The 26,805-nt window shown below is 44.0% G+C and overlaps 1 protein-coding gene across 4 annotated transcripts in view; it reads left to right on the top strand.

Annotated features, from left to right (window-relative positions):
* GOLIM4 (golgi integral membrane protein 4) overlaps window positions 1-26,805 on the top strand; it is a 119,329-nt gene that overhangs the window by 66,558 nt on the left and 25,966 nt on the right. For 2 of the 4 annotated variants that reach the window (XM_030216652.1, XM_030216651.1), the window contains 6 exons: window positions 3,546-3,696; window positions 5,516-5,598; window positions 17,582-17,665; window positions 19,307-19,486; window positions 21,502-21,855; window positions 24,640-24,866. In XM_030216652.1, coding sequence (XP_030072512.1) covers window positions 3,546-3,696; window positions 5,516-5,598; window positions 17,582-17,665; window positions 19,307-19,486; window positions 21,502-21,855; window positions 24,640-24,866 — 1,079 coding nt within the window. The remainder of the gene's footprint in view (window positions 1-3,545; window positions 3,697-5,515; window positions 5,599-17,581; window positions 17,666-19,306; window positions 19,487-21,501; window positions 21,856-24,639; window positions 24,867-26,805) is intronic. The other 2 variants (XM_030216654.1, XM_030216655.1) reach the window with 2 other exon arrangements.

The raw sequence follows: 26,805 nt of genomic DNA, 5'->3' as shown, positions 1-26,805 counted from the left end.
AATTCCCATAGGCTGCCCTGCTGCCGGTTCCAGCCCCTTCTCTCTATTGTGGCCCACCTCTGAAGAAACAGGAAATTACGTTAGAGAGGCGGGCCACAGTAGAGAAAGGGCGGGGACCGGTTGCAGGGCAGCCTATGGGAATCGCTGCCACCGCCTTTTGAAAAACAAGAAAACAAAAGGTTAATTTGGGGAAGGAGGATGAGGAAGGAAGGGCAGAGGCAATACCGCTTCAGAAGAGGGCTGCCTGAGGCCCCTGCTTCAGTTGGCCTAATTGTAGGGCCACCTTATACAATTAGGGAAATCCAGGTCTAATTTGCATGCTGGCATTTACACCTGGTTTCAGTTGGTCTAAATTCTTTTGCAAATGCAAAGTCTACTTATTTGTGAACAACTTCATTTTTATTTATACAGTGCAATCCGCTTAAGTGCAAGGGTCTGGGACCAAAGAAATACATGCAGTTAACCAGAGCGTGCACTTAACCATTGTGACCCAAAGAAGCTTGACATCTGATAAACATATGTACAGTATACAGTCTCCATTAACTGGCGCTAGGCTTACTTGAAGTAATCAATCATAGTCCTCTGTACATTCTTGTGTCTGTGAGTTCCATAGACTACGTCTGCCAGACGGTAAAAACTGTCATAGTACTGACATCCAGTGGCCTCCAGATAGGCCCGCAGGGTGTTGAGACTCTCCAGAGCTCTTGCAAAAGTGACAGGAGGTTGTTGAATTTCGTCAGCATGTGCCTCACTGCTCATTTCATCATCTTTCATCATCAGCCGTTACCTGCGTGTAGGCGCATATCTGGACATCAGTGCTGTCGTCAGCTGTTTGTAGATCGTAATCAACAGCTACGTAGTGATGAAACTCCTCTTCAGTAACACCAGCTGGGATGTCAATAGCCTGTTCATCTGACGCGTTTGCAACAACTGTATCTGTTTTGCCCTTCTCCACATCCTTAACAAAGCTTGCCCGCTTGTAGCAGTTCACAATGGTTGCCTGTGTAACATGATTCCAGGCTTCTTTCTGCATATGTAGGGAATCCAACAGTGATAGATTACGAGCCAGTTCAATAGCACGTTTATCTTACAAGAGCCCGATAATGTTGTTTGAAATTGGCTATTATGCCCTGATCCATAGGTTGGATCAGAGAGGTAGTGTTTGGTGGCAGGAAGACCACCTTGACGTTAGACAGCCCGACATCATCACTGTGTGCAGCACAATTATCACAAAGTAACAAAATCTGACGCTTTTGTGCCCGCATTCTAATGTCTAACTTCTTTAGCCACTGCTTCCAAATTTCCCCAGTCATCCATGAATTTGTGTTAGCCTCGTATGACACAGGAAGTCGCTTAACATTCTTGAAGCAACGGGGCTATTTGCTCTTTCCAATGACGAGTGGTTCCAACTTCTCACTCCAATCTATATTGCAGCAAAGGAGGATCGTCAGTTGATCCTTTGACGTTTTACTTCCTGTAGTTTCAGCTTGTTTGAATGCAAGTGTTTCATCAGGAATCGCTCGCCAGTAGAGACCGTTTTCGTCAGCATTGAAAATGTCACGAGGTGCAGACTCATTCAAAATGGTAGGAAGAACTAAGACAACCCAATTTTCAGCACCAAAGTCATCAGCGTCTTGTTTTTCACCATGCTGTTTCTTGAATTTTATGTTGTTCCTCTCCTTCCATCTTTCCAACCATCCAACAGTGGCTTTGAATTCAGTTAGTCCAAGACTTTCAGCTAGCTGATTAGCTTTCTCCATAAGCAGTGGACCACTGACAGGAAACTGTCTGCTCCTGACTTGAGAAAACCACCGAAGAAGAGCATCTTCTACCTCTTCAGCTTTTCCCGCTCATTTACGTTTCCGGTGTGGATTTGTATTGTTTTGCCAGTCTTCCAGAAGCTGGTCTTTCTGCTTCAAGATACATGAAATTTGACTGGGATTGACACCGTATTCTTTAGCAATAGATGCATGACTTTGTTTTCTAATTTTTTAAGAACTTCTATTCGTTCAGCCAGTGTTAAAGTCTTACAGTTGCGCGATGACGACTCCAGTGTACACTCTAACAACTTTCTTTCGCTTATTCTGCCTCTGGCAGTTAACCAATGAGATTTCAAATTTATCGCCCCTTTGTCACGTGCCAATCGGCTTCCATATTCCGTGCGTGCGCTTATGTGGAGTCTTTCCTGCAGAGGAGCGGTCTTAAACCATGCATATAAGCGAATCTTATACTTTTATCAGTGGTGCACTAAATCGAAGTTTGTCCCCATAGAAACTGATGGCGTCAAAAATGGGACCTAAGTACGGCATGCAGTTAAAGAGAGCATGCGCTTATCCGACGTGCACTGTACTTATCTTATTACCTCTTGATATCTTTTTACTGTCTTTTTATCCTACCGGAGGAAAAAGACCTCAGTAACCAGTATAGCATATTATATCGGTCCGCTTGTGGGGTCTTTTACTAAAGTTTAGCTTGAGTTATCTGCAGCAGGGCCCATTTTATTCCTATGGGCCCTGCTGCAGATAACTCGAGCTAGGCTTTAGTAAAAGACCCCCCCCCCCCCCCCTCCCATGTCACTGTTCCATTTCTTATCATTGGTCTGAAAAATTCTCTGTATATTTTTAAAAAAAATATACACTGTACATAAGAACATAAGAGTAACCATACTGGGTCAGACCAATGGTCCATCTAGCCCAGTATCCTGTTTCCAAACAGTAGCCAAGCCAGGTCACAAGTGCCTGGCAAAATCCCGGCAACATTCCATGTAGAACCCCAAAGAATAGCAAGATTCTGGAATCCTAAAGAGCAATAAGATTCCATGCAGAATCTCAAAGAGTAGCAACATTCTACGTAGAACCCCAAAGAATAGTAAGATTCTGGAATCCTAAAGAGTGACAAGATTCAATGCAGAATCTCAAAGAGTAGCAACATTCCATGCTACAAATCCCAGGGCAAGCAGTTGCTTCCCCATGTCTGTTTCAATAGCAGACTATGGAGTTTTCCTCCAGGAATTTGTCCAAACCTTTTTTTTTTTAAACCCAGATACGCTAACCACTATTACCGCATCCTGTAGCAACGAGTTCGAGAGTTTAACTATTCTGGTTGTTGAGGTATTTTTCCTCCAGTAGGATAAAAAGACAATAAAAAGATATAAAAAGATAAGTGTGCATAAAAATGAAGTTGTTCATGAATAAGTAAACTTTGCATTTGTTAAGGTTGGCCTGTTTGGTTTACTTTTTCATCTCTAGGATTGGCGGTTGCGTAAATCCTCGTTCCCAAAGTTGGGCACAGATTCCGATGCTATGGGCTATTCTACAAAGTACAGCCATCCTTAGACTCTCTTTATAGAATACCTTTTAGTTCCGATTTTTGGCAGCATATACTGAATCTGGCTCATACTGTGTTTTTTCATTAAATCTCTTGAGTGCTTCAGCTTTGTGTCTTTGGTCAGCCTCTCCCTTCCAAAATCATTCAGTTTAGGGTAGGAGTGCCGAGTCTGACTCCAGGAGGGCTGAAGTTCTCTTTTACTCTTCCGGCATGCGCAGAGTCAACACGAGGAGCTCAAGAAGCAACATTCAGACCTACAAACAGAACACCAGAAACTAGGAGAAGACCTAACAAGAGCGTTCAGCAATCACAAGCAAAAATACCTAGTGTTGGAGCAGGAGAAAGAACAGGAGCTGTCCAAGATGAAAGGTAATTAGAAATATGACCTGCCTGTCTTACACAGCTTTACGTTGATCGAGGAACCTTTTCTTGCATCCTGCGCAATTTTGGGATTGGCAGGAAAGATTAGATGTCGATAGAAGTAGCTGTCGGAGTTTGACCATAAAATACCCTGTGAAACTGAGGGCATAAGTTTTCCCCCTCCTCCCCGGATCGCCGCAAACTGCATTGCAAATACCTCGGCTGATGGGGATCCCGAGGTTCCACCAGCAGCAGAGGTCTTCCTCCAGCTCTGCTCTTCACTCTGCCTATTGCCTGCCCCTGCGGCTGCTTTTTCTCTCGGTGCATGCTTGGTTTCAAAACCGAGCAAGCGCGGCCTGAGAGGAAAAGCAGTCACTGAGAAAGCAATGGGCAGAGCGAAGAGCAGTGCTGGAGGAAGACGTGCAGTATCTGCCCCTCTGAGTCCTCCCCAGCCTCCAAGGGGGGCCTGGCGCCGAAGTTTTCTCTCTCCTCCTGTCTGGACGAGATCACCCGGGTCCCGTCAGGAGCAAGAGAGAAAGAGACCCCAGCGCCTGCCCCATTGGAGGCCCAGGGAATTTTGCCTCTCCTCTCGGCAACCGTGTTTAGTTCAGGTCCCATTTTATGCAGTGAGACCTAGCTATTACTAATTTAAAAACAACAAAACAGTTGGCAGAGTCTTTCAACAACTACTGCCCCTAAACGAGTTAGACCCTTCCCCCTTAATCCCCCAGTGGCTGCTGTCCTCTTCCTCCCCTGAAAGTGAAACCAAAAGGGAATGCCAGGCTCTGTGACAACTTCAGGTATTATGAGCATTCTGATCAGAGCAGCCAGTGTTGCCAGGTGGGAGGTTTTCTTGCCCAATTGGGCGGGTTTCCCTGACCGTTTGCGGGAAATTTTTGACGGCTGCGGGAAATTGGGCGGCTTTTTCTTGGCCGCGTTGCGGGTTTGGGTGCTTTTCCGGCGGGGTTTCTATTGGTCCAATTTGGTCCAATAGAAGCCCTGCGGAGGCGGGGTTGATGAGGTCATGGGCGGGGTTTGCCTTTCTGCAGTTTTGGGCGGGGAAAAGTTTTTAAACCTGGCAACCCTGAGAGCAGCATGCAGAGCTGAGGAGTAGCCTAATGGTTAGTACAGTGGACTGAGAACCAAGGTACTCGGGTTCAAATCCCACTTTAACTCTTTTTTTTTTTTTTTTTTTTTAATGTGCCCTTCAGGAACAGAGAAATACCTACTGTTCCTAAATATATAAGCTACCTGCAATCCTCAAGTCTATTGAAGTGTTGTGCATTCAGGTACAGTAGATATTTTTTCTGTTCCTGGAGGGCTCAATTACAAAAAAAAAAAGTTAAAGTGGGATTTAACGTGGGTCCCTTGGTTTACAGTCCACTGCAGTATCCACTAGGCTGCACCTACTGCCATACAGATGTCTGTGTCCCTTGTTTTCCGCCATTCATAATCTTGGGCATTCCAGTTTGTAAAATGGCTGTTCATTCTGAACGTCTCCATAACACGGATGTCCATCTCGCATTTTGTCAAACGGGAAATCTTGATATAATTCCTGTTCGAAAATAAATGAGATGGATGCCCATTTGGGATGTCCTGACCTGGACGTCCTTTCGAAAATACCTCTCTATGGTATCTTTCTTGCTTCTGCATTGGCATTGTTTTGGGGCGAAGAGGCTATTTTCTGTCTTTCATTGTGAGCACCTTTCACTTTTTTTTTTCTTGGTTTATTCCTTTTAAAGCTGTTCGATTAATGTCTCTTCTGCAGAAGAGCTACCAAGCACTTGGCTCGATTTTATGTCGTTTCATTCTCTTTTGTCTTTCACAGAAAATGTCTATAATTTACAGGAAGAGAATAAACAGTTACGAAAAGCCCACCAAGATGTGCATACGCAGCTTCAAGATGTCAAGGTAAAATAGTTTAAAAATGTCCTCTCCCACTGTCTGAACCTTGTGTAGCTGCAGCGCTTTATCTGAGGAGCCTGGGGATGGGTTTATGAGTATTTCTCGAGAGTGTGGTGTCCTCATTGATAGGACTTCTGGTTCTTGGTTGTAACAGAAGAATGCTAAGCAGATTTGATATGAAGAGAATCCCTCGGAAACCTATCGGACCTTACGTCCTAGGTTAACAACGGATACATTGAGAGCTGTTGATACATTTCCCGATGATAGAAATTTATCAACGGCTCTCAATGTATCCGTTGTTAACCTAGGACGTAAGGTCCGATAGGTTTCTGAGGGATTCTCTTCATATTAAAGCTACTTAGCAGCCATATAACCACTTATATAGTGTCATTTGGTTATTTTGTATTAGTTTACTTTATCGTTGACACTTGTTATACTGCCAACAGATTTTGGGGTGTGTAACAGAAGAATCCCAATACCCTGCTCCCTCTCCCGATGGGGAAATGAGGTTTTCTGGTTATAACAGAAGCTTTAAAAATAATCCTCTCTTGCTGCAATCTGATGACATCATCCAGCTGCTGCAGTCATGGCTGGGTGATGTTATCACAGTGAGACCAGCCTCTCTCTAGTGTGCATGAATGTTATGGCTGCAGCAGTCAGTGCACCATCTTCCCAGCTCAGGAGCCAGGAGGAACTGACAGCTATGGAGAGATTTTCTGGGGCAGGTTTTTGCAAATGGTGCACCCTGTGATAAATAAGAGGCTGTCCTAGCCGGGGCAGGCCACTAGATGGCGCTGTTCCCCTAAAAATGTCCAGGATGTCCGGGTGAGCCACTAGAGGGAGCCATTAGGGGCTGGGATGTGGAGGTTGCTAGGACCGGGGAGAGTCCTGGGATGGCTACAGGTGCAGGCGGTTATGGGCTGGGTCCTGTTTAGCTATTAACCACTTTATACCCCACCTGAGATGTGAAAGAAAGAGGAGAGACTGGTTGGCGTCCTGTTCAGAGGCCACAGGCCGGTGAGGCCTGCTGGAGAGTGGGAGCAGAAGCCTCATCTTCACAACCCACACAGGATGCAAGGGAGATAAGGTCACCAAAATTGCTCCCTGTCCGTTGTCTCCTCCTCTTGGCTGTGTTAGGTGGAGAATGAGTGCCAGGACGCGTATCACACAGGGCACAGGCATGTTATCAATAAATAGTGTAAATCTTCATTTTGGGCTGATGTTTTCATGTAAATGTACATCCTAATAAAGTCCAACATGGCCCATCCGCTCTACCCAGTCAATGTGCATAAGTACATAAGTATTGCCATACTGGGAAAGACCAAGGTCCATCAAGCCCAGCATCCTGTTTCCAACACAATCCAGGTCACAGATACCTGGCAAGATCCCAAAAAGTACAAAACATTTTACACTGCGTATCCCAGAAATAGTGGATTTTCCCCAAGTCCATTTAATAACGGTCTATGGACTTTTCCTGTGGTTAGGTTGTTACCCGCTGCTCAGTGTAGGCTACTCCCACCATGATTTCTTAGAAGAATTTCAAAAGTCATTTAGAACATCAGAACATAAGTTGCCCTACTGGGTCACACCAAGGGTCCATCTGGCCCAGCATCCTGTTTCCAACAGGGGCCAGTCCAGGTCACAGGTACCTGGCAGAATCTCAAGAAGTGGCAAAAGTCCACGTTACGTAATCCTAAGGGTAAGCAGTGGCTGTCCCCAGGTCTACCTTAACAAATTTGTCTAAACTTTTTTTTTTTTTTTTAATCCAACTACATCAACTGCTTTTACCACTTGATCCAGCAGTGAGTTCCAGAGCTTAATTTTGAGCAGAAATACTCTGGTTTCCATCGTCTTGCCCTTTAGGGATCCTTTGTGTACGTCCCCTGTCTTTTTGAATTCCAGCATCTCCACCTCTACTGGTAGAGCTTTCCAGACATTTAGCGTTCTTTCCATGTTAAAAAATAAATTAAGAAAAAGTCATAGGGGGTCTTTTTCTAAAGCTTAGCTTGAGTTATCTGCAGCAGGACCCATTGTATTCCTATGGGCCCTGCTGCAGATAACTTGAGCTAAGCTTTAGTAAAAGACCCCCATAGTAACATAACAGATGATGGCAGATAAAGACATATATGGTGCACTCAGTCTGCCCAACAAGTTAGACTAATAGCATAAGGTATGATGTGATATTACATATGCATCCTTGATCTTGATTTGTCCTTGCTATTTTCAGGGCACAGACCATAGAAATCTGCCCAGCAGTGGCCTAGTTCACCAATTACTAAAGTTGTCATCGAAGCCCTGCTTCAGCCCATCCAAATCTGTCCAGCAGATTGCATCTGTTTCTACCTTCATATCTGTCCTGTAGAGTTTACCCTCATTTTTTTTAAATGTATGTATGTATTCTATTTAAACAAATTTCTAACCTGCATTAGCTATAAAAATCTAACGGGTTAACAACAAACGTCCTTAAAAATCAGAACATGCTAAAGCAAACAACATCCAGAATAAAATCATTTAAAATAACCAAAATTAAAAGCCAAAGAATTCACTTTAGTTCAGTGCAAAAGCTTTTAACCGCTTTTTAAATGAAAGAATTAGCATTACCTGTCTTAAATTTAAAGGAAGATTGTTTCATAAAATCAGACCTCTGATACAAAACATCCACGCGTGATCTTCATCTGAGCGGATTTGGTGAAAAGCTGGAATGTCCTTTAGACATTTCCCTTGAGAGCGCAATGGTCTAGTTGGATGATAAATTTTTCAGACTTGATGAAATTGCCACCCTATGAATTAAGTGGGGGCACCATAACCAGGCGGAGCCAAACATCTGTATTAATTTGGGGTTTAAAAGCGGAGGAAGGGGAAGGTAAAGGGTGAGTGAAGAAAGGAGTTCAGGAAGGGCTGATTGATTGAAGAGAGGGTAAGGTGTTGCTTCAATCAGTTTTCTTGGATTTCTAAGGCAGGAGAGGAATTTTGGTTAGGGCCTGCCCATAGTTTGAGTGAGTTGGGAAAGGTGGACAGGTTGTGTGTTCTGCTTTTCATGCATAGGGTGGGTGGTTAGGTTTTGTTGCAGCAAGATTATTGGGTGATTGTATTTGACGAGTGGAGTTGAAGTCGGGAAGAGGAAATGGGGATGGGGTGGTGAGGGATTGGTTCATGTGTAGCACCGTCAGGGACCTTGTGGGAGGAGGTAGAAGGCGGGATTTTGCGTTACTGAAGGTCCTGATACTGAAGAGGAATACAGTGCCCAGTTAATGTTAGTTCGTTACCAACTACAAGTGATAAATGATGTAAATTATGTGTTAATTTTAAAATGAAATTGGAATAGTAAAAGGGATATTGTTAACCATTAAAGCTGTGACCAGTTTTGCCAAATAAATGGTTTGACTGGATTATTTTGTTAATGCGAGAGAGAGGTAGAAGTGCGAGTGCATTGGTTATGCAATACAGTACTTAAAGGCACATCATTATTAAACGTCTTAACCCCCTCCCCCCTGTGTTTACTAAGCTGCGCTAGCGGCTGCTATGCACTAATGCTGACACAGTGTAAAGGTACTTAGGTGGACAGAAATTCACTTACGCAGTAATTACTCTGGACTCATTTGGCAAAATAGGATGATCAGTACCTAATCGGCCCTTAGGTTCGTGCTGTCTTACAATGAAAGGAGCAATGCCAAAGTGGAAATATATTATTTATTATATATAAAAATAATTAACAATATAGCCAAGCAAAATGCAACAAACATAGTAGTGTACACTAGCAAAATATACTGATTATTACCAATAGATATATGGAAAAAAAAATATATAATTATACAACTATAATATCCTGAGAAATGATTACCACTTAGCAACAAGATTAGGCTAAAGACCACAGGTCCTGTTATAACCGATCAATCAAAGACAAACCAAACTAACTAAAACCTGAGCTATAAGAAGAAAATTCCCGCTTCTCTCACCCATTTTGGTCCCAAAGCTCAGGTGATGCACAGAATCAGATTTCTTCTGGCTTTAGCAGAGCGCCTGAGAGCCATTTCCAGTTCAGGAATATAGTCCAGGGGCCCTGCTCTGTGAGCAGTCTGTTACACAGTCTTTTGGAAAGCCAGGAAGCAGGTTCTGAACTTGACCTTGTTGGCTCTTAGCACAAGGAATCACAGTTCACAGGTATTTAGGAAAAATAGTCTGTAGCTCCTCAGCGAGAGCACTATTCACCAGGCAATCTTCTTTTCTTCCTCCTTTCTCTGTTGTCCAACATTGGCACCCCACTCAGACCAGGTGACACATATGGACCACTCACAAACTGTGTACTGTCCAGCAGAATTCACGGTCATGACAACGGGATGCCTTGTGATTCCAGCAAAGAATTTCTTATTTGTCACGAAAACTGATGGTAGCAAACTCCCCTCCATAGTTCACAAATACTCCTGGAGACTGTCTCTGTAAGTCATGCTCCTACGCACCTTCCCAGGAGATAAGGTGGACGCTAGACTGAAGTAAACAATGTGTCCTTGGATGAAGTCATCAGCACAGCCAAGAGGTATTTTGTCCTCTGGTTTCTGATGTATTCAGGCCTGAGGCTGCAGAATCCATATTAGATCAGGAAAAAGATGGTTCAGGCCTACCAGACCTCTGACCAACAAAGATGAGACAGCAGGAGAAGACCCCTGCAACAGCTATATTTACTTTGAATGGGCTGTGTCGGCATTGCTGCGCTCTTAGTAAACGGGGCTAAGTCAATACCTTAAACGTAATAACACCAAACAATTTGTAACCAAGGAAGGTTCTGTAATGTAGGAGTGATATGAGCAAACTGAGAGACTCTCTCTAATGATCCTGGCAGTTGCATTCTGTGCCACTTGAATAGCTCGCATTGAATTCTGTAGTAAACCATTTAAAAAAGGCTCGCTTTTTCAATAATTTTTTTCAAGTATAAGAAGGCCCGAATCTTATCTCCTCAGTCTCTTCTCGTATGTCTTCTGATGAAGTCTGTCCTCCTGTTCTGCCTAAAAGAAAGGGGACTGTGATATCGGACCACTCCATAGTTTGAATAGAAGAGCAACACGGCATAAAACAGTACAATAGGCGATTTAATGGGTAAAAAAAAAAAATTAATTAGGCTGTGACTGCTATTAATAGAAGTAGATGCAGGTATTAACATTATAAATCCAGAAATAAGGCCAGGCTATGTGAAGGTAATTACGTTTAATGTTGAGATCTGTTCTTAATTATGTTCAAAGGGAAAATCCATATTTATATGATAACAGTTTCTGTTGGGACATTGTGCTCGACCATGGTCTATTAAATCCAGAAACATTACAGTGTTAAATGTATAAGAATCATTTGTGCCCCAGGAATGGCCTGTCCCTGCTCCTCCCCTCCCCCTCTCATATTAATAGTTCTCATCAGGGGGGTTAAGAGGCAAACTGGAGTGTAGGATGTGGAAGATGCCCCAGAAATGTAGAATTTAATAGGAAATAGCACGCTTCGTCGGTGTGTAAAGCATGAATTTATTTTACTGGCAGTGATTATCAATAGGGATGTGCTTTTGTTTTGAAAGGATATTTTGATGCCATTTTCAAAAGAAATGACAGGGAAAAACAGTTTCATTTTTCATTTTAGCTTGTGCTAAACCAATAACAAAACTAAAATGAGAGAGAGGATTTGTTTCTCTGCACACCAGTGGTGTACCAAGGTGGGGGGCGGTCCGCCCCGGGTGCACGCCCCTGGGGGGGGGGGGGTGCCGCGCGCCTGCCGGCTCTTTGTTTTCATGCTCCCTCTGCCCCTGAACAGGTTACTTCCTGTTCCGGGGCAGAGGGAGCATGAAAATGAAGAGCCGGCAGGCGCGCGGCACCCCCTCAGCGGTGTGCACCTGGGGGGGGGGTTCTTTCGCCGGGGGGGGGGGGGGGTGCGCTGCACCCGGGGAGGCGGGGCACATCGGCGCTCCGCCCCGGGTGTCAGCCCCCCTAGGAACGCCACTGCTGCACACCTCTAATTTTTCAGCAAAACTATTTAATGTACCATATTCTCTCTAATAATCACCCAGCTGTTATTAGAAACACTGGGTTTTCTGAAGTCTAGGATGGAGTATTGTTGGAGGCACTTCAAGATTTTAGGAAACCTGAAATTGGCAACAGAAGGCAGACAGCCAACCGACTGCTGAAGTGTTCAACAATTTTTAATTATTGAAATAAATGAGTGAAAAAAATACCTTGTTTATTGTATTCTGGCCATTTAAGCTAAATACCTGGAGAAAGAGGGGATTGAAGCCGAGACCAGACAGGTTCATTTGTGTTTGGGCTTGCTATGTGAGAACAGATTGGTTATTGTGGAGAGAGAGAACAGTCTCTGAAACTTGTAAAATTGCTGGATCGTCTTGAACAAAGCACTCCGAGGAGTTGTATGAACATTAAATTTGTATCGCTTTGAGCAAGAATAACAGAGGTAAATGGAATGGCATGTTTGTATTATCCTAACTGCCATGTAGGAGGGGGTTTCCCTCCTGAAAGAGGAGGAGAAGTTTGTGTTTCAGGGAAGCTTTAGAGGCTGACTTCACAGTACGGTTATGGACAGCAGGGTCAGTATGGATTTACTTACAGCTGGCTGAGCAGGCTTTGAAGAACTGTGCTTTTTTTCCCTTTCTGTTTACCTGCACTTTGTTTGCTCATTGAATCACTGCTACTTCGTGGTTGTGCCAGGTGAAAGCCCAGCAGCATCAGAGATAGTAGAGGTGGAGCAGTGGTCTCGATTCTGCAGGCCTTACATTCCAGAGCCCCCCCCCCCCCCTTCTGCTAAGGGAAAGACTGTGGCTTGCTTAACAGCAGTAATGTTTGTTTTTAAAGTTTTCCTGCAGTCTCTTGTGCTTCGGATTGAGGAGAGGAGTGTGGTACTGAAGAGGAAGCAGGCAGCAGAGGGTGGTGGTGGGGAAACCTGAGGTGCTGTGAGGAGAGGTACTTGACATGGCTGCGGACAAAAAGGACTGAAGGGGCACCGAGGCATTTCTTTTCTCCACCTGCCCATGATGACTGGACATTTCTTACCTCGTCTCAAGGTTGTGGCTGGGGATGGATGATTATTGAGGGAATAAAAATTTGGATGTGGGACTCAGAGGGATTTCCATCCCTGGAGTATTTTTTTTTGGGGGGGTGGGGGGGAGATCATTAGACACAATACGGTATTTATATCCCACCTGTCTACTGTAGTAAGCAGATAACAAGTTAACATTCACAATATAGAACAGACAAAAAATTAAAACCAGACAAGACCTGCCTAAATGGAAGGACTTCAGTTTCTTACCAAAAGTGACTCGGGGCCCTTTTACTAAAGCTTAGCATGTTAGGTTTCAGGTTTGTTATAGTTTGATACACCATGGTTAAATGCTGGGCATCCTATTTTACACCTATGGGCCATATGGCACTTAATTCATGACCATGTCTGTTGGCGTTGGCTTTAGTAAAAGGGCCCCATAGTTCCTCTAAAGGAGAATCTTTGGTCTTGCAATGAAAAAAAATTTGAGCGCTAGTTAAGAGACGTAAAAGCTGCAGAAACCAACTGTACCATTAACAAACCTTGCTGACAGACACATAAAGTGCGAGTTGGATTGTGTTTTGATCATCTAGTAGACAAATCAGATGAAGATAGAAAAAGATGAAAGTAGATTGTGAGAAATTGCAGGAAGACCTTGGCAGACTGAGCATCCAAATGTCAGACGATGTTTAATGTGGACAAGTGCGAAGCGATGCACATCTGGCCAAACTATAGCTATGCGAGTCACCGTCCAAGCCAAAGGTTCTAGGCATCATTGTGAGCAATGTGTTGAAATCAAAGCATAGAGAATAGTAGGAATTATTAGATATGGTGATACTCTGTTATATTCTCTATATCTTAATGCCTCTGTATTACTCAATGATATAACTGTGTATTGAGTTTGTGTACAATTTTGATCACTGGATCTCAAGAAGAAAATATTGGAACTGGTCAAGGCACAGAATAGGGTGACCAAAATGATAAAAGGGCTGGAATGATTCCTTTGAAGAAGGCTAAAGAGGTTAGAGGTTAGAAAGGAAGAAGGCTGAAGGAAGGAAGAAATAATAAGAGGTAAATGGAATTGAATGACTACTCTTTCAAAAAGTACGACATCGCGAGGGCATGCTACAAAATTACTAAGCAAGTACACTTAAAACGAGAGGAATTTTTTTTCCCACTCAACGGATAATTGAGCTCTAGAATTCTTTGCCAGAAGATGTGGTAAAATTAGTTTAGCTGGGTTTAGAAAAGGTTGGGGTAGCATCTTGGAGAAGAGATCCATAAACCATCATTAAGGTACACCTGGGGAGATTGACTGCTTATCCCTAAGCAGTAAGTAATATGGAATCTAGCTACTTCGGGGGATCCTACCAGCAAGGAAGACCCCACTGTTGAGTAATGAATTTTTTTTTTCAACTGTGTGTACATTTACCATATTTTTACCCATGTAACGCGCCCACATATATAACACACACCAGTTTATTTTTTTATTTTATTTTTATTACATTTGTACCCCGCACTTTCCCACTCATGGCAGGCTCAATGCGGCTTACATGGGGCAATAGAGGGTTAAATGACTTGCCCAGAGTCACAAGGAGCTGCCTGTGCCTGAAGTGGGAGTCGAACTCAGTTCCTCAGTTCCCCAGGACCAAAGTCCACCACCCTAACCAGTAGGCCACTTCTCCACTCTTGTGAGTGTGTAAAAAAAAAATTTAACTGGTATAACGTACCCACACATATAACATGCGCTATACTGATTTGTTTTTCTAATACACGCTAATTGCCAAACTAACGCATTTTGCATTTCAGATGGTTTTATATAGATAGATATTTAGTTGCTGTTCAGTTAAAATTTATAATCTCAATTAATGTCCTGATTAAAAAATTGATCAGTTGTGCTATTTTTAACCACTGCTCAGATAGGGTCGCTGAATATACCCTCTGACCACTGAGGCCCTATCTGGGTGGTTAACCAGATGGAGGTAATATTTAGCACACTACCCAATTAGGTGGGTGACTGAATATCAGGGGGGAAACAGTTTTGAGAATCCCTCCCCCGTTTCCCCCAAGAGCATTCTCTCGCCAGAAAGCGTATGGCTACAGGTTGCAGCTGTTATTTTGAACCAGGAGCCTGCTGTAGACCACCAGAGTATCTTTAAGGCAGTGGCGTACCAAGGGGTGAGGGCGGTCCGCCCCGGGTGCACTCCGCTGGGGGAGTGCCGCGCGCCGTGAGCTTAGTTCGTTTCCATGCTCCCTCTGCCCCGGAACAGGAAGTAACCTGTTCCAGGGCAGAGGGAGCATGGAAACGAACGAAGCTGACCGACGCGTGGCACCCCTCCCAGCGGCGTGCACCCGAGGGGTTCTTTCGTCGGGGTGGGGGGTGTCCTTTCACTGGGGGGGGGGTCACGCTGAACCGGGGGGGGGGGGGCGCTGTACCCGGGGGGTGGGGCGCATCGGCGATCCGCCCCGGGTGTCAGCCCCCCTAGGGACGCCACTGCTTTAAGGTGGTCCTAGGTAGCAGAGACTTTGGGGGGGGGGGGGGGCGGATGGTCTTCAGGTTGTGGTGGTTAGCGTTAATGGCATTGTTAATTTTAGTTGCCGTTAATTATTTGCATGTTAATTACAAACATAAACGGTAATTAATCAGCAAAACTAATGTTTGAAAAGAAACCTGCTTGAGGCAGTGCCAGTAAGAAGAAAGACTGAGGAATTCCTATGCTAGAGGAGACCAAGATTACTGTTGTCAACATAATTAAGGGCCAGATGCACAAAACCTAACGAGCCCACAACTTGCGTTTTGGTTCCAGCCAGTTTAAAACGCAAGTAGTTTACCCGGGGCATGCACTAAGGGCATTTTCCCTGCCACGGTAGCAGGCAACGAAAACGGAATGCAAATGATTCAAAAGCTATTATAATGAGCTGCACTACCGTTTTTCCGATTCCCTTACCGTAGGAACCCTAACGGGAGGTCTGCACCTCTCGTTAGGGCTCCTGTGAGGGAATCGGAAAGGAAAAGGGCCCCCCAAAAAAGGTAAAAAAGAAAATAAAAAAGCAGGGAGCGCATGTGAGGGGCGGCCTTTAAGGACGTACTCTCCCTGCGCTTGTGAGAGACGGTTTTTTTTCGCAGTTTTTTGCTCTGCCAGCGCTTGTGTTTTTTTCCCCCTTCTATTTTGTCTTCGCCGCGCCACTTACCCCTCCACAGCGAAATTTTTCTATTTTCCTGGTTGCCGGAGAATCGGGACGTCCCTTTAGATTAGGCTGCTCTTGCTGGTCTCTTCAGCCAATCAGAGCGCATTTCGCTGACAACAGCCAGCTAAGCCCGCTTTGATTGGTTGAAGAGACCAGGAAGAGGAGCCTAATCAAAAGGGACGTCCCGATTCTCCGACTCAGGTACCGAAGGACTAGAGAATGCAAGTGAGCTACAACGAGTAGCTCATTTGCATTCCCTATCGTTGATGCATTCCCGTTCCCTACCGATTCACTATGGAATCCGTAGGGAACGGGAATTACCGACGTCTTTAGTGCATCTTGCTCTAAATCTCATGACACTTTTAAAGCATCTTTGCAGCTTGTATACGTCACTGCTAAAGATACTTAGGAGCCAGGGAAAAAATTGTCCTTTCTCTTTTTAAAGAAATTTTGGGCTCATTTCATTTTCAAAGCACTTAGACTTAAGAAGTTATATCCATAGGTTATTATACAACTTCGTAAGTCTAAGTGCTTTGAAAATAAACCTCTTTACGTACTTTAGTCTTCATACTTACTTACTTAAACTATTAAACAACATTTAATTATTGTAAACTAGGTTGATGTTACTGACATTTTAACGTTACTAGCTAATGATTTTTGTGCATTAAAAATGTTTGCGCTAAAGCACAGTAAAATAACATCATTGCAATGATACAGTTAACAATGTGTCAGAATTTCAGTCACTGTGAATGCTCAAATTGTCCACTCTCAGCTTTAATTGAAAGAGAGGGGAGCTTAGTGGGACAGAAAGGATTGAAGAGAGGAGGAGAGAGACGCCTAAGGGGGTCAGTTGATCCCTTTGGCAGGCTGCCCTAGATCATCTGCAGCGCTTCCTTGAATTTGACAATTGTTTGCGGTTTTGAGTGGAGCTTGTGATAAGCCTTCAACATTGCAAGCTCGTACCCCAGTTTTTTTTTGTGTTCTATTTTTCCAAATGGTAGTTTTACTGTGCAAACAATTTTTGAACATTCAAAAATCACTGGGTGGTCATAAAAAAATATGTAGCTTTTGCTGTGTTTAAAGATGATTTCATTCCACACGATACATAAACGTGGATAGTAACAACAAATAAAGCTGTGAGAACAGAGCAAAAAAAAAAAAAAAACTCTAGGGCGGGGTTACATTTTTTTTTTTTGCCTCACCCTCTATATTATGTGTGTGTGTATGTGTTTTTTTTATTTTTCTTTTTGCTTGGATATAAAATTTGAGATTCCCAGGCTGCTGAGATTTGTGTGCCTTTCTATCATGGGGCATTTGGGACTAGAGTGGAGAGGACTGTGAAAGCAAAGTGTGCCAGTGGATTTTGTGGGGATACACAGGATTTGCCAGTCTGGGTTTTGGCATGGATAGTTTGAACGTTGTAACTCTTCCTGTTCCGGAGCAGAGGGAGCCAGCGGAGCCGAGAGCCGCGCGGCTGCTCCCCGCAGGTAAAGATGCACCCTGGGGGGGGGGGGGGTCGTGCTGCACCGGGGGGGGGGAGGGGGTGCGCATCGGCGATCCCCCCCGGGTGGCAGCCGACCTAGGATCGTCACTGACAAAATGTGGACTTATTTGGTGGTAAGCTAGACTTGTTTTAAATGTGGAGATTTCCAAACCCTGTAAAAAGCCTGATAGAGGAAAAATTTAGTGTTTTGCTCCCATCTGCTCTTCCCTCCCACAAAAAGAAAATAGTATTTTAAAATTACACCATAAACGTTTTTTTTTTTTCTTTTTACAATAGCAACAGCATAAGAATTTGCTGACTCGGCATGATCATGTTTTACTGGCTTTGGACGACCACAAGAGTGCGCTAGCTGCTGCACAGGTCAGAAGCAGCAGAGTTTCTGTTTAAAAAAAAGAAAAACGGAGCATTTCTTTCTTGCCAAATTGCTTTTCCTCGACAAACCTGATTAGATTGCATGCATGCAACCTTTTGCTCGGCAATATGGAATTCCCACTTTTCCCAGAAACCTCAGTACGGTGCTGCTCAGGCTGGTATAATTTCATGTCTGGGTGAGCAAGGAGGTGGGGGGGATACTGTGCTTTTCTAGGGGTACTGCTAGGTGGAGTTTCTTGCAAGGAAAATTGATGGGTTTTTTTTTTCTTTATTGACAGCCCCGTTCCGCGTCAGACTGAATGCATGCACTGACTGAGGAGCAGGCACTGTATGAATATATTGCTAGAAATAATGTCCATCTTCACCTTTGCTTGCTAATTTTTTTTTCTTTTTTTTTTTTCTGCACAGCACGTTTTTCCTCTTTTGTTTTCTTCAGTCCACAATGCTCCACAATGGGTAACAATTGTCAATAGGTGAAAGTTAAAAACTTAAGCATTACTTTATGTATTGTTTCCTCATGGCGGCAGGTAGTAGAGTCATAAGGGAGGGAGAGGCAGAGCTGGTTTTGCATTCTGTTTATATTTAGCTGCAGATATGGACTTTTTTTTTGTCACCTTCACTAAGTGATATTTCAAGTCCAGTGGGACACGGGCAGGGCTGAGCTTGTAGCTGTGCATCAAATTCCAGACTTTGCTTTTTTTTTTTTTACATTTGTACCCTGCGCTTTCCCACTCATGGCAGGCTCAATGCGGCTTACATGGGGCAATGGAGGGTTAAGTGACTTGCCCAGAGTCACAAGGAGCTGCCTGTGCCTGAACTCAGTTCCCCAGGACCAAAGTCCACCACCCTAACCACTAGGCCACTCCTCCACTGTTGCTACTATTTGAGATTCTACATGGAATGTTGCTATTCCACTAGCAACATTCCATGTAGAAGTCGGCCCTTGCAGATCACCAATGTGGCCGCGCAGGCTTCTACATGGAATGTTGCTAGTGGAATAGCAACATTCCATGTAGAATCTCCAATAGTAGCAACATTCCATGTAGAATCTCCAATAGTATCTATTTTATTTTTGTTACATTTGTACCCTGCGCTTTCCCACTCATGGCAGGCTCAATGCGGCTTACATGGGGCAATGGAGGGTTAAGTGACTTGCCCAGAGTCACAAGGAGCTGCCTAACCACTAGGCAACTCCTCCACTTTAACATTCCCCCACCCCATCAGACACTGTAAGTCACAAGAATTGCGAAGGGCAGCAGAGGACCCTTTTCTGCAGGGAATTTCTGAAGCCACCTTGATTTCCCCAGTTCCCAGAATTGAAATCCTTTTGACAATTGTTCCTTTCCTGTTTGGCATGAAAATGAAACCTTCATCTGTCCGAGGTTATGGTTTTGTATTGTAAGGTGATTGGCATTTGTTTACAGTAAATCAAAAGCCCTGATTGCATGGAAGTAACTGTAGTGCTTTATCTGATGCCGCTGCATGGCCTGTGATGTGATGATTCCCCCCCTCCCCCCAACACATTGAGCACTTAAGAAATCCAAAGCCACTGCATCTGGGAAATCTGTCTTGTGTGTGACTAATTTATTGGCCTGCCTGACAGTTGTGGTGGTTTTTTTTTATTTTAAGAGCCAGGTAGAGGAATACAAAGTATTAAAAGACACTCTCAAGAAAATGCCGAGCCTTCAGGAAGCTGACAGAAGTATGCGTTCTTCACAACGGCAGCAGACGCAGCAGCTTTCTCGGAGCGATCCCTCTTCACCTGGTGACGCACAGCAGGAAAACGCAGCTGTTACAGAGCCACGTAAGGTAAAAGAAATAGTCGGACAAAGATTCAGTCCCACCTGACAGATCAACATTTGAGTCGTCGGGGCCCCAGATTAATCCCCCCCACCCCATTTGCCTCTTAAGGTTTCTGCCGTCCACAAATAGTAAGTAGATATCTAGAATTTCACATTTGTATGTGACGGGTTAGCGTTTGTTGAAAAAATTGAAGCCTATGAATTCCACCTGAGGACTTGGTATCAGTGGTTCAATGTGCTGTTCTATCAAAAGTAGTTAAAAAAAAATTTTTTTTTAATTATTTTAAGAGCCAGGTAGAGGAATACAGAGTATTAAAAGACACTCTCAAGAAAATGCCGAGCCTTCGGGAAGCTGACAGAAGTATGCGTTCTTCACAATGGCAGCAGACGCAGCAGCTTTCTCAGAGCGACTGCTGCCTCCACGCTGCTAGTTTAGCGACACTGAGGCTGTTTTCAGCTCCAGTTTTGAATGATTGTTTTTTAAGCGCATTCATCTGTCATTAGCCTTTTTAAAGGCTTGATTTGACAACCTCATTTATGGTGTTCCATTCATTGGTTTACACAACAAACAGACTCCTGAAACAGGCGTTTTTCGCCGAAACACTGCTCCGTGTCGAGTCTTTTTTTTTTATTGTCATCTAATTAAACATTTTATTACTCGTACCCACGATGTCTTTGGAGTGTCGTGTTGATCTCGCTACTTTTTTTTGCTGTTCTTCTATTTTTATCCACGTAGCAGATCCTGTTTCTCCACTCTTTGGTTTTTTTTTTTTTTTTTTTTTTTACACAAGATTTTGAGCCATGATACTCTTTATTTGTCCACCAAAGTTGCCAGCTGGGAAAAATTTTCCCAGCCCAAAACGAGCCGTAAACCCGCCCGTAGCCAATCCCCGTCTCCTGCGTCACTAACCCCGCCTCCCTCGTCATTAGCCCAGCCCCTACATCATCCCTGACGTCAACCCCGCCCCTGAAAGGCTTCTATTGGTCCAATTTGGACCAATAGAAGCCCCGGAAAAGCTTCTATTGGACCAATAGAAGCCCCGGAAAAAACCGCCGAACTCGCACAGTGGCAACGGGAAAACCGCCCAAAAAAAACGCATTCCGCGGCCGGCGAAATTTTCCTGCCACCGCTGGCAAAAACCCGCCCAATTGGTCGGTAAAACCGCCCGCCTGGCAACTTTGTTGTCCACCATCTTGAAAGTGTATAAAACAGCTAGGCCATTACGGTTAGAGTGAAAGGTATTTAACAATTCCCTCTCTTAAGGTAATAGATTATAAGGAGACCAGACTATGTATATGTTCCATTGCTGTCCCCAGAGAATGGAATCAGATTCCAGTACAAAATTCAGATTGATGAAAAATACGGTTACTTTCGGAAACAAGTGAAATCATTTCTATTTATGAAAAGTTTTAGAGAACCACAGCAAGCAACATCAGTAGTCGTTTTTACTCGGTTAGAGTGCCATGGAAATTCATTATTCTGTAAGATTGATTTGTTATTCTTTTATGTTGATGTGTTTTATTTTCTAGAATGTCTTTGTGTTTTACTTTGATTTTATTAGTATTATGTATTGATTTATATTTTGTTTTATTATGGACATTTTGCGGTACTCTGCCGTGAAAGGTGCAGTATGGATAATAAACAGTAATTACTTTTACAATTTATCCATCACCTTTTCAGCTAAACTGTGCAGGGCAGTGTATGTTTACTGGAGCACACGGTATTCCACATTTTGTGAAATGCAGGACAGAGGTTTACAACCAATTAATAGGCTTGCTGGAAAGCCGTAATGCTTAGTGGCACATGGGCAGAATTGGTTTAACTGCAAAGTAAAACTGCATTCCCATATATGTAGGTCTGTTAAAAAAAATCTGCAGCTGCTTTTCTGGAATATTTAAAATCAGCTGTAGGCATCTCATTCATCAGATATGATGTGGCTTCAAGGACAAAGTTAGAGCTTTTCTTCCTAATTCATATAAATTTATAGTCTAATCGTACTCCATTCTACATGGGTTTCACAGAATGAGGAGAAACCACAGAACCAAGAGAGAAATGCAGAGTCTGAGAACACCCAGAACAGACCAGCTGAAGCAGATGTACATAGTCAATTCAAAAAGGAGGCTGAGATGGACCATCCCACAGAAGCAGACATCCAACATCAGACGGAGGAAGCGGAAGAGCACAGGAAAGAACTTGAAGAGGAGGAAATGGAACAGGTTGGACAGCCCGAGCGTCTCGTAGAAGAGCAGGACCAGGTCCAAGAGGAGGAGCATGAGTGGAAGGCCAAAACGCAGCAGCATGAACACGCCGAAGAGAATGGGCAAGAGCATGAAGAAGAGCAGACGAATCTTCTGGAGGAGCAGGAGCATTCCCAGGTACACCGATGGGGATGTGCATTTAGAACAAGACAAGTCATCATATTTGAGGGCTCCATTTTTCCTTAAGGGGTGGAAAGTATCATTTTGTAACATTTGATCTCGGTATTCCTGTTGCATGATTGTCGTAAGTGTATTTTCAGGGTAAAAATGAAAGTCAACACACGCAACTTGGCAGATGGCTGAACCAAAAAGGGAAGAACCATTTTCCCACAGGGCAATGAGTAGAAACAGCAGCAGGGGCAAGCAAAGCAGAAGGACCATGGAGACCTGGTTCCCAATGAGAATCCTTTATTATATCCAACTGAACCATTCCAAGATGCTTCAACTGGAGTTTTGTTGCTGTCACTCGAGCATAAGTGTATATGCATCCTTTGTTCTGCTGGCTGATGTATCCGATCAGAATTTCTGATTCCTGATGCAGGCCTCATTGCCGAAACACGTTCAGTGTCTCAAGACCTTGAAACTGTTCTGTTTGGATATAATAAAGGATTCTCATTGGGAACCATGGTCCCGATGCTCAGAAGCAAACGCGGGTGCTAGAGGCCATTAGCGCTGGACTAGCGCCGCATTAACTAGCACAGAATGCACACCAAGGATTAGCGCAAATAGCATGCTAATGTAGTCAAATGGACGTTAATGAGGTAATTTCCTACTCCCTCCCAATGCTCAGAGAACAGCGCACAAAACAAAGCCGCCTTACTGTTGCAAAAATAACGGATTTCTTGTGATTCCAGTTCTGATCGGTTTTGGAAGCAGAAGGAAGCCCGTGCAAGCCTCTAAGCGCTGGTTGTGAGTAATGAATGTGCATGAGTCGGAGCAGACCCAAAAGTGAAAGCACACTTTGGCACCTGTTTCCTGCGTTAAGCGTCCCAAACTAAAAAAAATAAATAAATTGAAACGCTTGTATTTAAAGGCGCAGAAAACAGACGCCAGTGTGTACTTCATGTTCGGGTTTGTCAGGCACATGTGCACAGGAGCTGAGCTTACCATGTCAAGCGTGCCCCCCCCCCTTGCTTTCGCTTTAACAGCGTGCATATGATTTGCATACTGTTCGCTTTGAGCCTTGGTGAGCTATTTTTCTGTGCTGTTCCAGCGGTATTTTTTTTGTTGTTTGTTGGCTTACTGCGGGAGTTGTGAGCATCGGGCCCAGGTCTCCTTCATCCTTCTTTTGGTTGTCCGTCCTGTTTTTTTTCTATTGATTGGGGGGCAGTTCATGTTTCTTGCATCTTCCCGTAATCAAAAGAAAAGCACCATATTTGGTGGTCTTTCACTTACAAGATAAACTGCGATCCTCCTTTAGGCACACTTGCCTTAATTATCTCTCGCCAAGCTTCAATTGAAAGCTCCGATCCCAGTAGGATAGAATCTCCCAAGCAATTCAACATCGTCCTACTGGGATTGGAGCATTCAGTTGAAGCTCGGCGAGTGATAATCAAGGCAAGTGTTATTAAAACAGGATCGCCGTTTATTGACCTTCAACGCTAATGGTGCATAGAATATTGAGTACACCGCCTTCAGTGACATCGGACTTCCGATTCAAGCCAGGTGAACATAAGAGTAGCCAATACTGGGTCAGACCAGTGGTCCATCTAGCTCAGTATCCTGTTTCCAACAGTGGCAAAGCCAGGTCACAAGTATCTAGGACAAACCCAGATCGTGGCAACATCCGTGCTACAAATCCCAGGACAAGTAGTTGCTTCCTCATGTCTATCTCAATAGCAAATTATGGACTTTTTCCTCCAGGAACTTGTCCAAACCTTTTTTTAAACTCAGATATGCTAACCGCTGTTGCTATTCGTTGAGTGAAAAAATATTTTCTCCTATTTGTTTTAAAAGTATTTCCATGTAACTTGAGTGTCCCCTTGTCTTTGTAATTTTGGAACGAGTAAAAAAATCGATTTACTTCTACTCATTCTACAACACTCAGGATTTTGTAGACCTCAATCATATCTCCCCTCATCCATCTCTTCCAAGATGAAAAGCCCTAACCTCTTTAGCCTTTCCTCATACGAGAGGCGTTCCATCGCCTTTATCATTTTGGTTGCTCTTATTTTTTAACCTTTTCTAATTCTGCTATATCTTTTCTTTTTTTTTTTTTTTGAGATAGTATCTACAACTGAATGCAATACAGTGGGTGGCAGAAGTCGACCGAATTTCAGTTTTAGATTTGCCACTGAAACCAGCCCTAAATCCTGGTTCAGATTTTGGCCGAAAATGCCTGTGCATGTTTAGCTGAAACCAAAACTTCCCCCACCCCCACCCCAGCCGCCTGACACTGGTGGTCTAGTGGCCTCTTCAGGGGCAAGCGCGAACCCACACATTCCTACCCGATGTGCTTATCCAGTGGAAATAACTGCCGGGACCTCCCATGGCATTCTCGCCAACCGTTTCTATTGGAGCAGCGCACGGGATTCTTTCTACCGCCGAAGAGACCACTAGACCACCAGGGCTTCTTAAAGTGGGCCTAGAGAGAGGGCCTAATGGTGGTGTGGGAGGAGGGCAGTTTCACCAGAAACTTAAGTGGCCAATTTCAGTCACAGATTTTGGTTTTGGCAGAAACCAAAAATACTGGGTTTGGTTGGGCTCTAGTGAATGGGGAGGGGGAAACGCGGCAGTTCTGGCTCAGAATAGTCTTCTATATCTGGGGGCTTATAATTGTGCTTGCCAGAAGCTGTAACACCATAAAAGCAATTGGACAAAACCTGGACAGTGGAGCATATCGGCAAGTGTATTTCAGAAATTTCTACATTGTCAATCTTGTCTCTCTCTCCCTTTGGGCAGAGAAATTCTCCGGCAGAGCCGGTGCGGACACACAAATCGGCCTACGAGGAACAGCTGGAGCAGCAGCGGCTCGTGGCACAGCGAGCCCAGGAAGCCCGCCTGCTGAAGGAACGTCAGGATGCTTTGCAGGCACATCTGCTGAAGCAGAAGCAACTGAGAGAGCAACGGCTCGCTCTGTCCAGACAGAACCAGCACCAAGAGCAGCCGCTTCACAGAAACCCGCTAAGGTAAGGGAACTTTTTCTTCATGCGAGGTTCTCTTTTTGGACACGGTGCAGATCATCACGGGAAGTGGACTGGGGAACGTTCATAGCAGGCGGGAGAGATGGTGCTATTGAACAGTGACCGTGCTGCTTTCCAGGGAGCATGCAGGACTTCCGGCCTGGTGTGACCCCTTTTTTTTCCAAAATTTCTGTTCTGAAGCACAGAGAGTGAGGTGCTTGTGGAGAGTTTCATGCAGCTTAAACTGTAAATAACAGTTGCACTAAAAATGTCGTAAATTAACCCACATCCCATTTTCTGTGTGAAGTGTTATCCCTTTTTAGGGAGGCGAGCGTGATGTAAAGGTGATCATATTACCTAAAAAAAAAATCATATGAAAGATCATTTTGCTTCTCTGCCATCTCCTGTGCCCCACCCACACCCACCAAATGAGATCAGATGGGACACGCAGAGTTAATGAGAGGTGTCTCTAAATCTCTGCAACTTTAAGGTTTGTGTCGGCAGTAGCTACGCTGGTAGCAAGCTTTGCTTAAATTTGTTTTGTTTCATAGGAATTTTAATACTGGTTTGGAGGAAACTGGAGCCTTAATACACTATGAGGCATATTTTCAAAGCACTTAGCCTTCCCAAGTTCCATGCCTCTATGATACCTTTTTAAAGGACCAACCAAAAAGATGATTTGAAAGACATGAAAAGTAGAAAGATATGGCAGGATCACCTCTGACCACCTTAATAGTGAAATTCCATACAGATACTTTTTGAAAACTCTATTTTTAAGCAACCCCCCCCCCCCCCCCCCCGGCCTCTGACTTTAATGGAGAAGAAAATAACATCTTGCAGTCAGCTTATCCGTTTGACCCCTGGTGATGTAGTGCTCCAGCTTGCGCAGCAGGGTATAGTGTGCCAAGGAAAAGCGACAAACTGCAGCTCCGACAGGTGAAGCACACGGCCACCACGCACGGCCAGAAAAACAGCCGACATAGTGAACCAGAGAGCAACGATAAAAGGCCCTTGTAAAGCGTTAACTCCTTGTCTGCAAGCCTTGCCTAGTGAGACGCGTCTAAACCTGAGTTGCGTAGGCACTGGTAAATGGGACAGGAGATAAACGCAGAAAAGCAAAACGAAACGGCTAATAGAGCAACAGTGCTCCACATCGCCAAAAACTTACGGGGTGTTGGGGATGAGTGCACGACAGCCAGAAAACCGAGCCTTGGGCAACCAGCAAAATAGGAAATGCAGAGACGAGGCTGTGCTTCCAGGGGAAGGGCGTAGGCATCTCGATGAGTGCGATTTGCTGGCATTGTATGAAAGCTGCTAAAGGAGTGACCAGGACTGCCACAGAGGCAGCTGTATAGAGAGATACGGAAAGTACAGTAGGTTAACACTGGCGCACCAGCAAAGACATGGTTAGTGCAGCTTGGCCTGGGCACAACTAATATGCAGAGCAATAATAATAATAACAGAACCAGCTCATCGCGATCTTACCTGAACTTTAATGTAAGTTCAGGTAAGATCGCGATGAGCTGGTTCTGTTATTATTATTATTGCTCTGCATATTACATATTATTATTGCTCTGCATATTACGTTGCCCAGACTGCAATGGCTTAAAGAATAAATCAATTTACGCCTCAGACTTCACTTACATTGGCACTCAGCTGTGGAAGGCCTTACCCAAATTAACAAAAACTACCCAGAACTACCTAAACTTTAGGAAATCATTGAAAACAGAAAGCTTACTCCCCAGGTTCAACATAATCAGAATTATCCCTTACTATTATAAGATCCAATAGACTCTAATTACATCTTAGCTTTCATATTTACTACTGATTAATTGTTATTCATATCCTACTTCAATACCCATCGCTCTTTTAACTTTTTTTTTTTTTTTTATTCTGCTAAATTTGAAAAATTGTACTTCTTGCATTGTGACTTACTACAATATTT

The sequence above is a fragment of the Microcaecilia unicolor genome, chromosome 10 (assembly GCF_901765095.1).
Source record: "Microcaecilia unicolor chromosome 10, aMicUni1.1, whole genome shotgun sequence".
Classification (NCBI taxonomy): Eukaryota; Metazoa; Chordata; class Amphibia; order Gymnophiona; family Siphonopidae; genus Microcaecilia; species Microcaecilia unicolor.
This window is presented reverse-complemented; position numbering and strand designations above follow the sequence as displayed.